Below are 12740 nucleotides of genomic sequence, written 5' to 3'. Positions count from 1 at the left end.
GAGCCGTGCCAGCCAAGTCGCAGTGTGCCCATGACTAGTGCTGCGACTGGCCAAATGATGATAAACCCGTGCCCACTTAAGGAACCCGATGCTGACCACAAGCCCCAATTTCTTTCCATGGCATGCTGGAGCGACCCCTGAGCCTGGGAGGCTGCTTGCACCCTCCCAACCCGCGGTCTCCTCATGTGTTGCTGCAGCATGGAGCCACAGCGTGGCAACACACAATCAAAATAACGGGGTTTGCGGAGCACTCGCTCTGCTAACCTCGTTTAACAGGAGGGCTACTTTAGCAGGTTACCCGCTTTGGGGAAACTGGAGTCTCCTGCAAGCCTGGTGGTTCTCACATTCTGCCGAAATCAGCAGGTCTCTGATTTTAAAGGGAAACCTACCATCCTTAAATGAAAAGTACCTTGGGGGAAACTAAAAATCAAAACAAAAAAGTTTTTTAATCTAAAGTTTTTTAAAAATGATTTTTTAAAAATCTATTTTAAACAACCCCTTTAATAGAAGTCTACCCACCCACTCAACCCACAGCAAGCAATACAATAAATATAATACAAGCAATCAATCAATATATAGCCTACGTGGGGCGGGGCACCTGTAAAAGGAAAAACCTGCAAAAAAGAGAAACAACCTGCAAGAGAAGGCAGCAAGCAAACAACAATACACAAAATATATCCCTCCCCAGACCCAAATGCAAAATAAAGGAAGCCCTATTAAAACCACCAACTAGGGGAAAGACGGACAACAAAAGGTCTTCACAGTGCACACACTCACTCCTCTTCTTTTGGTTCTTCTCCTGCCCCACACTGATCAAAGGTGATGGGGAAAAAACAGACCAGTAGGCTGGCACACTACTGGGTGGCACAGGCGGTCTCTCACAGTCAGCCGGGGGCAAGGGTGAGGGCAGAATGAGCCACTAGTTTGTGACTCACCCACCCCCAAGCACAGAAAAATTAAAATAAATAATTTAAAAATAAATTAAAAGGCTGGTAGGTGTGACTGCTGGCTGTGTGGGACTGGGAAAGAGACAGGGAGGGAGATAAGGAGAGACTAGAGTGAAGGAGGAGGAGGAGGAGAGAGAGAGAGAGAGAGAGAGAGAGAGAGAAGGAAAACCACCAGCAGCAACAAAACACACACTGCTGGGGGTGGGGGTGGGGTGAAAGTTAAAAGGAACTGACTGCTGGACAGAGAGAGACTGGAAAAGAGAGGGGGGAGTAGGGGGATTTCAGATGGGAGGGGGAGATGTCAGGAACGGGGGGACCAGGCCCAAGGGGTATCCTGGGCCCTGGCCTAAATTAAAAGGACTTGGAGTGGGGAACAATAATCAGCAACACACAGAACATTTATTAAATACAAAAAATCCAAGCACAGAGAGGGAAGGGAGAGGGGGCAGGATTCCAGAGGGGTAGATGGCAGGAGGAGATTGGCGGGGCAGGGTGGGGGAACCAGGCAGGGCAGGGCCCAGGCCAGCTAGGGACTGGCCTGGGAAGAGATGTAGAGGGCAGGCAAACAACAAACACACACCACCACAAACACACACAGGTAAAATGATCACACACACGGTGATTATTGCCAGCTGTGAGTCTGTCCTCCATTTTGCAATGGAGAAATTGACCCCTCCAGGGCCACACAGCAAGCCACCATGGAATGGGATTGGGTGCGGGGAGACAGCAGGAGAACACACTAAACAAAAACAAAATCAAAGCAAAAAAGCAACACACACAGGACAGGAGATAGGAGAAGAGGTAGTAGAAGCAGGATAAAATCAATGCAGGTGGTGTGGGGGCTAGGGGTGTGCACGGTCCAGACCGGTCTGGACTGGCACCGAGGGGGTGGTCTCCCTTCAAGGGTGGGGGGGTAGAATGTACCCCTCCCGCCGCTTTTCCCCTTCCTGCACCGAATTTGTTTTTGGACCCTATGGGTCCCAAACCAGTCCGGAGGCCATGTTGGAGGCCTCCGGACTGGTTCTGAGCCGGACCGGACCGGACCGGTCCGGCAGTCCAGCACCGAGGAGGGTGTACCTTTAAGGGCGGGGGGTAAAACTTACCCCTCCCGCCGCTCTTCCCCCTCCAGCGCTGTCGTATTTAGTGCAGATTTTGGGGCGGCAGCGTTCTTCGCTGCCGCCCCTGCCCCCGTCGTCACCTGCAATTCCTTCTAAGTTCTGCACGCATGTGTGAGCTGCAGCTTTTGCGCGTGCAAAATGGGAAAAGGTGTGTAAATCACAGGAGAGGAGGAGTCAGGACAGGGCAGGCAGAGAGAGAAGGCAAGGAAGGGCAGAAGTCTGCAGAGACAAAAAAGCACAGACTGAACGACTCACACCAGTAGCTGAGCACACAGTTGGGAGATCCAAGAAGTGCAGCCAGAGAGAAGTTCCAGGCCAGAGCTGGGGTTTAAATAGGTTTGAAACTCCCTCCTTTGGGAGCCCCTACCTTTGCACTCTCCCTGCTGACCAACAGGGTGCCAGCTCTCAAACAGTGGCACTCATTCTGGCCAATCACAAAATCAAACCTCAACCAATGCAAAGTCTTCATATTGAGCACAAGTCTCACAAAATGGAGGACAGACTCACAGCTGGCAATAACAGACCCTATACAATGCATTGAACATTTGAATCAGTTTGAATGCATACGAACCGGTTCTATTTAAACCAGTTCATATTCAGTTCAAACTCGGAACAGAAGGGCAAAACCAAAGCCGTGCCTGGTCTGAGTTTGAACCTTCAAACCGAACCAATTCAAAACTTCGAACCGAACCGTTTCAAACTGGAACCGGTCTGCAAATCCCTAATTTGAGTCGAATTTCTAAAATGTTACTGGTTTTGTACAAAACTGATATTCCAACTCTAGTTTCAGTGTGGCCAGAGTGATGGGAAAGAGGAGCTCCACAGTGCAAAAGCATTTGAAGAACAAGAAAAGGGCTCCCCCCCTGCCCCCACCCCACCAACCTGGGCTGCATCAGGCAGCATCGCCAGCATCCCCACTGACTGAAGTTTTCTTTCCTTGCCCTCCAGGGTGAATTCTTTTCCCTCATCCATCGCTCTCCTGCTCCCTTCCCGGCACCTGCTTTGGCTTTTCCTGTGGATCACGACCGCATGCTTTATTCTGGGATCTCCAGCTATTTATTCAACACGGCTGGTATTGTGTACTTCAAAGCAGGAGCTCTGGCCTATGAGATCACTGATGACATGGTAAGGAGTGGAAGCCAGGTTGCTGAGCGAGACTCCGCCATGGAGAGCCTGATGGACCCCTAAGGCGTGTCTTAGCTGGCTGTGGTTGCTCTTCACATGCTCAGAGGCCCTGCCTTCTTTACTAATCTTTGCTTTATCTTTTATACTGCTCCTAGTTTGATAAATATCATTATTTTAAAAGTTTTAGATAGTTTTCACTTGGAGACGGTCCAGAGGCACCGAATACTCTGCTCCCCACGTTGTGATCCCTAAAGCCAATAGCTGACATCCTTTGTGACATTACGTCAGCCTAGTAAAGCTGAGTGTTGCATTGCAATTTACAAAAACTCAAACATTGCTCAACACAAGTTGAATGAGGGTAAGCCTATTATTTCCAGCGGGATTACTTTTGCACAACTCCTGTTAGCAATGTTCACACTCTCCCAAATTGCAAACATACAAGGCTGATGTAATGTGTGCGCCCGCATGTTGGATATGCAGGCGTGCGTGCATGGCGTGTGCATGCGCACATGGTACTTCCAGCCACTTCCGGCCAAAAACAGGAGCAGGGGAGGCAGGGAGGTATGCTGCTGTCCCAAGAACTTTTTTTTAAAAAGACGTGCTGGCAGGGGAAAAGCGGTGGGATGGGTAAGTGCACCCCACTGCCCTTAAAGAACCACCACCCCCGGCGCCGGACCACGGAGGCACGGTTCAGTGCACACCACTAATACACACATATACAAAGTACATATTAGCACTTCGTGTGTTCTAGCCTGGAGAGCAGAGTTCTGGAGCTGAGTTCCACTGGGACCACTGGCTGGTATCAGACACTGCGGCGGTGCAATGAACAAAGATGCACCCACTCAAGCAAGTCTCAGCACTGAGCAGATGCTCAAACATGCACAATCTCTTGTCGACTTGGTCTGTGGATCGCTTTGATTCCTCTCCTACAACATAGGTGGACTGAGAAAAGGTTTCACTGCATGAGGCATGCCACCGGTTGTGCGGGCAAGCACCCCTCTGGCACCAGCACAACACCAGTCCGGGGAGTGCACGCTCCTGGCTAAGGGGAACTAGCTACTAGCACAGCATCCTTGCCCAAACGGAACAGGTTTGTACTAGGTGCCTTGTTCTTCGGGTTATAAGCCACTGGCAGGAGATGGAGAGGACTGATCTGACCTCTTAGTCCCCTGCTGCTAACTGAGCAAAGAGGCACTTTTTAGAAGTGGTGATTCTCTTTTACTTGGCAGAAGGAGAGCAACTGGCCCTGTCCATCTCCAGCACAGCATCCCTCCAGTGGCTGTTGCTGGTGTCTATCTTATGTTTCTTTTTTAGATTGTGAGCCCTTTGGGGACAGGGAGCCATTTTGTTTGTTTATTTGTTTGTTTGTTGATATCTATGTAAACCGCTTTGGGAACTTTTGTTGAAAAGCGGTATATAAATATTTGTCGTATTCTTGCCCTCTGGTCTTCCAAATAGTACATCAAATTCTACAACCCAAATGTCTTGTTCTCCTGATGCAGATTCCCAAGGAGTTAAAAATCCGATTGAATACCTCATCCTTTGGACCCTTTATTCCGGAGGTGAGTGTTGCAAGGCCCTGAGCTTCTTATATGAGAGATTCCCATAAAAAGAGTGTGTGTGCATTGCTGAATTATTTGAGGGTGGGATGTCTTTTCCTAGCTGTACAGTGGATCTCCGCTATTCTTCAATCCCAAATTGTTCTAGTAAGAACTAATCTGCCTACTTTTCCTTCGCTATCCCTACAAACTGGACTAAATTTGGGTCAAATCAGTTAGATGGTCCAGAATTTAGACCTCTTGCACTTCAAATGTCTAACCATCCAGCATCTTGAATCGGGTGGATGACATCATCACCTACTATGCCTTTGAGGTGTCCCTACAACTGTATCAAATTTGATTCCAATCAGTTCCCACTAGCCCTCAAACGTTCATGCACCTGCCATCTTGAATTGGGATGTATGATATCCCAAACTATGCTGTTGAGCTGTCCCTATGTGTCCCTACAGTTGTACCAAATTTTGCTCAGATCAGTCCACCAATGAGCCCACTTGTGCCTCAAACATTCACCTGTCCACCATCTTGAATGGAGGTGGATGACATCATCACAAACTATGCCACTGAAGTGTTCCTATTTGTCCTTACAGCTGTAGCCCATTTGTTTCAAATCAGTTAGACGGTCCACAAGTTAGCCCATTTGCGCCTCAAAAGTTTACACATCCACCATCTTGAATTGGGGTGGATGACACCATCATAAACAACACCCTTGAGGCATCCCTATGTGTCCCTACAATTGTAAGAACCAGTTTGGTAAGAACCAGTTTGGTTCTTATTGTAAGAACCAGTTTGGTTCTTATTGGTTCAGGCGTTGCAAAGTTGATGGGTGGCGGAGGGGACGACACACACAGAGAGAGAATGCCAGGTGATTTTGCAAGCCTACTGGAAAGTAGGCTAAAAAATGAAAGAAAGAAAGAAATCCGTTAATGGATTTTGTGCTCTCGCCCAAAGGAAACCACCCTATGTAAGGCGGCCTCAGGATTTCTCACCACGGGGCAAGTGGGGAGCGGCTAACAGTATTCTTAACTTTGTATTTTTCATATTGCTAATGAATGTTGAAATGCTTGTGACAAGCCATGCGGCTACCACAGAAATTGCCAGCCTGTGTGCCAGGGCAAAAAGGTGTGTCCCTGGGGCCTGAAGTGTGCCTTACAAAGGCAGCCACCCTGTCAGGAGCCGGGAGGGCCCGGGCAGCAGCAGCAGCAGCAGCGCTTGCTTATCCTGGCAGCTCCTCATCCCAAAGGAGGGAGTCCGAAATGCAGCACCAGGCTTCTCTGATGCCAGCCCACACTGCAGCTGACAGGTGCAGGGATATCTGAGCTGGAGGCCCTTTGCCCCATCCCATTGGCCCTGAGCCCTGGCTGAGTGAGATCCGGGGAGAAGAAGACAGGATGCCAGGAAGCCAGATCCCCAGGCTGGTCTGGTGGTAGCAAGCATGACTTGTCCCCTTAGCTAAGCAGGGTCCGCCCTGGTTGCATATGAAAGGGTCTGACTCCGTATGTGGCTTATGTTCCTATGTATCCTGCAGCTGTAAGGAGAATGCCTGCCTAAAGAAAATCCATATTCGTCTAGAGTGTAAGAATTATGAGGGCCTCTCACACTCTGTGTGCCCCAGATCTCAAAAGCTTGTGGCTCGCTGGACTAACCGATAGTCTGGGACAGCAATTTAAAATGAAACAAGGCAATTGACAACTTCAGGAGCACACATTGTAAACTCTTCTTGTCAATGCTGCTTCTCTCTCTGCCTCTAGGTGGAAAAGCGGTACCCCAACATGCTAATGAAGCTTCACGTCTCACTGTCTTCGGCCCCGTCTTTGAGCATCACCCCTGAAGGCCTCTTGTTGGCTCCTGAAGTGGATGTCCAAGCCTTTGCCATTCTCCCCAACTCCACCCTGGCTCCCCTGTTTGGGCTGGGGGCGGTACGTTCCGTTCACACACTCCATCTCTTGGTGCGGTTGCTGCCAGATGATTCACACTGTTGCCTATCCTTCCACCTTCATTGGTGTTTTTTTTTGGAGGGGGGGCTGTTTTTTGGTGTGGTTTTACTTTGTAGTCTGATTGTGCACATTTCTCCCTACTCATTTATATATTTATTTGATTATACTCATGTCTTCATTCACAGAGAAAATTCTTTCTGACTTTTATCCTGATGCCCACCCTTGTTGCAAATGGATCTGCTCCTTCAAGGATTTCCCTTTTTAAAAAATGTTTTTTATTTTATTTTATTTTATTTTTAGATATCCCCCCCCGATTTCAGATTTGCAAATATTATCATGTCCCCTTCGCCCAAAAAAAGCATATCTGACTGTGTGCAAATTTGGCATTATTTTAAACCCTTTTCCAAGGGGTTTGCAAAGCAGACTCAACCTGCCTCTCTTTGTTTCCAGTCTGCCAGTGCTTTGGCCAAAGTTGCTGCCAGCTCTACCAAGATTTTTGGGGCCCTGGAGCTTAGCAGGTGAGAAATATGGTTTTACACAGATGCTTCAGCATCCCAATAGATCTTTATTTGCTTGATCAGAGACAAGATATGTTGGTGTTATTTTTGACACACACTGGGGCCTTTCACATGATCAGGTGGGCAGGGGGATGATGGGGTAAAGCCTAGATTCCCCGCAGATTATCCGGACAGGCCCCAGCCGCACCGCGCCATCGCTCACACAGTCGCCACAGCGGCAACAGGCATGGCATTCTGGAGGCCAGGGGGAATCCCCCAATGCACCGCACAAGAAGCGCCGTGCATGGAGGTCTTCCCCTGGGAGATGGGCGCTCTAGGCAGTCATCTCTGTGTCAGTGCAGGGGGCAAGCAGCCCACACTGACACACGATCCCGGAGCCGGAGTTAATGGTGCACTCGCTCTGTTAACCCAGGCTAAGAGCTGGGCTTCAGTGCTGGGTTTGATGCTGTGGCATTGCCAGGATCCGTGTGGGTCCTGGCGGTTCTCACACGGGCAGCCAAATCCAAGCTTGGCCGCTCATGAGAACAGCCTCACGGACTCTGCTTTGCAGCGAATGTCTGCTATGCGTAATGATTTTCAGTGCAGAAATGATGCAGTGGAAAAAATGTTAACACCTCTCCAGCCATTCCTTACAGTCCTGGGATGGATCGGGCCCAATGTGGCAGATTTTTATTTGTATGTAAAAGGACAGTTTCTAATTCACTTCCTTGTTTATCCCCCTCAGTCTGTAAGGTTGCATGTAGTTTGGCCCTTACAGCACAGTCCAAAGCATGTTTACTCAGATGTAAGCCCCACTGAATTCAGTGGGGTTTACTCCCAAGTACTTGTATATGGGATTGCAATCTAATTCTTGCTTACATAGGCTAGGAATCCTGTAGGATATGTTGTGTGAGTGGGGATAGAAGCATAATGGGCCATGGCGATGGTTTGTTTCATTGGCTTGGTTTGGCTGGCCTCTCCTTGTAATGACTCCATAATCAGCAGGTGGGGAGGTGGACCTCTCTCTCTCATTCTCTCTCTCACTTATGTAGGTTGCAGCTGTCCTTGAAGCACTCTGATGTTGGACCCTTCTCCGTAAGAGTTCTTCAGTGTCCTAACTTGAATGATCTCCCAGTCCTGAATAACCCCCAAGGATTCCATTGGCAAATCTAGAGGGCCCCATTTTCACCATGAACAGCTGATGGGCCCGGGACGCCCTGCCAGCCTGCTTCCCATCCGCTGGCTGTCCCTTCTCCGCAGTGCTCTCTCCCCTCTTTCTGCTGGCATACCTGAAAGGATTCCCCAGTCCTCTTGGTTGGGGATACCCACTCCTTGGGAATTAGTCAACTAACAGAACATGCCAAGGCAGATATGGAGTCCTGCAGGGGTTGGGCTTTCTGCTTTCGGTCTGAGGGGACACAGAATGTGGGGACTTTGGGCCACCTTCCTAAATTCTTTCTTTCTTTCTTTCTTTCTTTCTTTCTTTCTTTCTTTCTTTCTTTCTTTCTTTCTTTCTTTCTTTCCCAATCTTCCTGAGAAGAACCCAGAGTGGTATACATGATTTATGATTGTCCTCACAACAACCCTGTGAGGTACCACTCTGGGCTCCTTGGAGGAAGCGCGGGATAGAAATGTAATAAATACTGTAAATAAATAGAAAATAAGTGACTGGCCCAGAATCACCCAGTGAGTTTCCAGGCTGGGCATTGAGTCCTGACCTGCCATTTCTTGCTTGTTTCTCACTGCCCAGGTACAACTGACGCAGATTCTCATAAACTTCTATGCTTCAAGCACCCTTATTCCTCAGATTAATGGTAAGGACTAGTTTAATGGCTTTGCAAAGTGTTCCGTGTATCATCTCAACAGCTCTGCGAGGCAGGCAAAATGCAGGAGATAAAATAATATCTGTGACACATTCTCGGCCACACAAGCATGTTCTGCCACACACAGAGAGACTGCTGCCCTTCAGCTCTCCAAGGCCAAAACAGGAATGGGGGAGTCTGGCTTTGGGCACATGGGGAAGGGGTACTTGGGGGAGGACCCACTTGTGTGACCAGCTCAGGGGTAGCCCTTCCATGAGGCAAGGTGAGGCATTCAGCTCAGGCAGCAGATTCTTGGGGATACATGTACACACACACACTGCACATGCACCATTTTCTTGTGGGTGTGCAACTTTGTTGCAAAAGCGCTTCATTAGTCTGAATGTCAGCCACTCCGTGTTAACACAAAGTTACATATAGGCTGAATTCACATGTAACACGGAACCGTGGTTCCACACCTACCTACCTCCACTCTCCCATCTGAACTGGGACATTCAGGACAGCTGCCTCTCAGCAGGACTGCAGAGGCAGGCGGAAGCTGGCTGTGCGGGCTTCCTTCTTGATAGAAGGACAGCCCACACAGCCAATTGGGCCAAAGTGAAGGAGGAGCTTCCCCCCTCAATTCTGGTTCCATGGGACCGAAACTGGGGGGCCAGCGTTCAGATGTAACACTGGCACTTGGAAACCAGAGTTAAGGTGGCCACTCTGAACTGAAAGTTCCATTTGGAGTTTGGGGAGGGAAACTATGTGTCCCTTTCCATCTTTAAGTTTGGTTTCCCAAATTCAGACATGTGGCTATGGAAACGAGAGATGAAGGGACCTCTGCTTTCCTATTATGTCCAAATTTGGCCACAATGTCTTTTGGATAATCTGGCTTTCCTTATCTTGAGAGTTGGTGGGTGGGCTCGAACAATCCTTCTGGGTCCATGACTTCCATGGTGTTAACTGTCTCTTCCAGCACGGCTGGCCGAGGGCTTCCCACTTCCTCTTCTGGACCACGTGCAGCTCTCCAACCTCATCCTCGAGCCTCGTCAGGTGGGTGGCCCTTCAGTGCTGTGGCAAAGGAGACGGAGGACAACCAGGGAGAGTCTAGGGCTGGGTGCTATAGAAGGAAGGGCAGGGAAAGCCCCCTGGAGAGTCAGTGAAAAGTTGTGCCACACATGGGCGCAGGAATGGCCCATGCCCCGAGAAGCTGCACAACATCCTGTGAGAAGTTCATCCCAGGATCCCTTGCAAAGGATGCTGCAACAACTCCCCAATTGCATGGGAGCCTGATTGCAGTGGACTACAATTGAGGCACGGGCGGGGGGAGGGTTCATGAATATAGCCAACATGGTCCAGGTTGAGTCATCAGGTGCATAATCAGCCAATTATTACAGTATATCCCAAGAAAAGGAAAATGAGCAAGGGCACAATCCACCAGGAAGCTCAATTGAAATGAACGGTGCTGGATCAGGGCTGTCCCTAGGAGGGTGTGGGGCTGGGTGTGAGCAGCACTTAGCCAGACTGCTCCACCACTGCAGCTCCTCTCTTGGCCTCACTGAGTATCCAGCCTCCCAGTGCTGATGAGTCTGACCGCCTCCCTCCTCCTCGTCCCAGTGAAGAGAAAGCCGACCAAACTTCCCAGGGTGAGGTGCTGGGGAGTCCGCCACTCTCCTCCAGCGTGGGAGAACTGACCGGATGAGGTGTGGAGGGGGTGTGGGGGGGGGACAGAGGAGTGGAGGGCAGCCCTTGTGTGATCCAGATAAGTCCTTTCAACTCCTGGAACTGGCCAGAATTCTCTCACTGCAATCGATTCGAATGAGCTCTCCATCACCTCCACCCTCTCCAACAATTCCCAAGCAGATCCAGTCCTCTGCTGCTCAACCGGTTCTTCCTTGAAGTCTCCCATAGGCCAGTCCGGTGTCATGCCGCATATCCTTGCTTAAAGACAGGATGTTCTTAAGGCCAAGCTCTTCAAACTAAACGAATCCGTAGCCCTCCATGGCTTCAGCTGCGCAAACCACAAACACAGCTAAAATCCATGGGGTAACTACTCAAGAGTAAGCCACTGATGATGAAACACAAGTGATGCTTGTATCCAGCTCATGGGGGGCTTGGAAGTTTGGTTGCCTCTCTCTTCGCTCGAAGGAGGAGGGAGGCGATGGGACTCTTTAGCACCACGTGTTAGATACTGAGCGGGGAGGGTGGGTGTGGAGCGGCGGCTGATGGGGACTGCTGAGGTGGCTGGGAGAGCACAGGGCTGGGGGTGATTGCCCCGCTCTCCCCACCTAAAGGACCGGCCTGTGCCTGACACTGTACAGCCAGACATATTGTAGCTGCTCTCTGTAGCACGGATGTGCAGAGTAGCGAGAACTTTGCCTCCACCTAATGTTCAGTTACGTCTTGGCAAATGGTTGTCCTGATTCACTCCGTGCTGAAATGTGAATGTTGCATCTCTTAAAATAAGATGCAGCCCAGTTTTGGAAGGACTGGGGGCGGGGAGGTGGGGGGTTGCTTGGGAAGAATCCGCAGATGGGTGTGGGCATTGTCCAAATTGGCAGCCCTGCCCCCTTGGCATCTCCCTTCTTTCTGACCTCAAGGGGTGGCTGCATTGCCAAATGTCTGTGTGCAATCGCTGATCCTCCCAGCCAGGTGTCTCTGCAGCCAAAACCCAGCATTCTGAAATGGCCAATGAGTGATTATATTCCTACGAAATATATGAAATCTTCGACATCAACCCAGGATCATTTTGGACATTCTCCCAGTGCTAAGAACAGCTCTGAGAGGTTGGGATTTTGCACCCCTTCTGTTTCCATGCATAGGGAGTCCCTCTGGACTCTGGTGGAGAGCCTTGGATACAATTGTGGGCAGCAGACTTCCCTTTGATGCTCAACCAGCATTTCTCCTTGGGCTGCATTCACAATGCACATGCCCAGGTCGCCTGCAGATGTAACCAGAGTCCATGTTCTCAGATGAAAAGTGTGTGCTGTGCTTATCCATAGAGAGACAGGCATGGATGGATGAAAGAATGTTCTTTTTCTGTTGTTGGCAAAGGCATGATTTGGCCTGAATATTGTCTTCTGATCTTTCCTCAGGATTTCCTGCTCTTTGGAGCAGATGCTCACTATGGTTAGTGAAGATGCAGGCAGCAGAAAGAGGAGTGATGACGATAAACAGAAACATGATGTCGGCCTCACTTGAGCTGCTTCATTTTAGCTTTGCATTAAGGGAAAAGCTTCCCAGGAATGTTTTTGTTATCTTCTTGTCTGGGCTGGCAGCAACGTCCTCTCTTTGGTGCTGTCCTTTCTGTTTGCAAACTCTCCTTCTGCCGCTGGACTGCTGCATGCAAGACTCTCTCTCTCTCTCTCTCTCTCTCTCGGGTGGAGCCACCATTGGGCAAGGGGAGAAAGTTGTCTCCCGGCGCACTGCCCCAAAGGGCCCCACAGAGCCAAGTCACATGACCCATCCCATCCTGACTCCCCAGCGCCCGCCCGATTGCAGCTCACTGCCCGGGCTTCCTCTTAGGCATTCCTTCCTTCTGGTATTCCTTCACACACACTCTCTCCCTCCCTCCTTTCCCCAGCTCCCTTTTGCCATGCTGCTGGTTAACCAATGTTCCTGGATTGTTGGCAGGGGCGGATCTGGGGCGGGGTGCAAGGGTGCCGTTGCACCCCCTATGAATTAATGTTGAGTCTCCTGGAGATTGCCAGTAGCAGTGAGTTTGAAAAAAGGGTTGACTTTTCTCCCAGTCCTATTGG

The 12740-nt window shown here is 49.9% G+C and overlaps 1 protein-coding gene across 1 annotated transcript in view; it reads left to right on the top strand.

The window, feature by feature from the left end:
• The window catches only part of LOC128322251 (bactericidal permeability-increasing protein-like), a 32830-nt gene extending 20654 nt beyond the window's left edge, over window positions 1-12176 (top strand). The window contains exons 8-15 of the mRNA XM_053243167.1: window positions 3014-3190; window positions 4693-4752; window positions 6498-6665; window positions 7134-7201; window positions 8233-8275; window positions 8931-8994; window positions 9959-10035; window positions 12078-12176. Of these exons, the coding sequence (XP_053099142.1) occupies window positions 3014-3190; window positions 4693-4752; window positions 6498-6665; window positions 7134-7201; window positions 8233-8275; window positions 8931-8994; window positions 9959-10035; window positions 12078-12116 (696 nt within the window). The 3' untranslated portion in view covers window positions 12117-12176. The remainder of the gene's footprint in view (window positions 1-3013; window positions 3191-4692; window positions 4753-6497; window positions 6666-7133; window positions 7202-8232; window positions 8276-8930; window positions 8995-9958; window positions 10036-12077) is intronic.
• Window positions 12177-12740: the final 564 nt, after the last annotated feature.

Source organism: Hemicordylus capensis, chromosome 4 (genome assembly GCF_027244095.1).
Source record: "Hemicordylus capensis ecotype Gifberg chromosome 4, rHemCap1.1.pri, whole genome shotgun sequence".
NCBI classification, from domain to species: Eukaryota; Metazoa; Chordata; class Lepidosauria; order Squamata; family Cordylidae; genus Hemicordylus; species Hemicordylus capensis.
The sequence above is the reverse complement of the archived record's forward strand: the minus strand, read 5'-3'. Positions and strand labels throughout refer to the sequence as shown.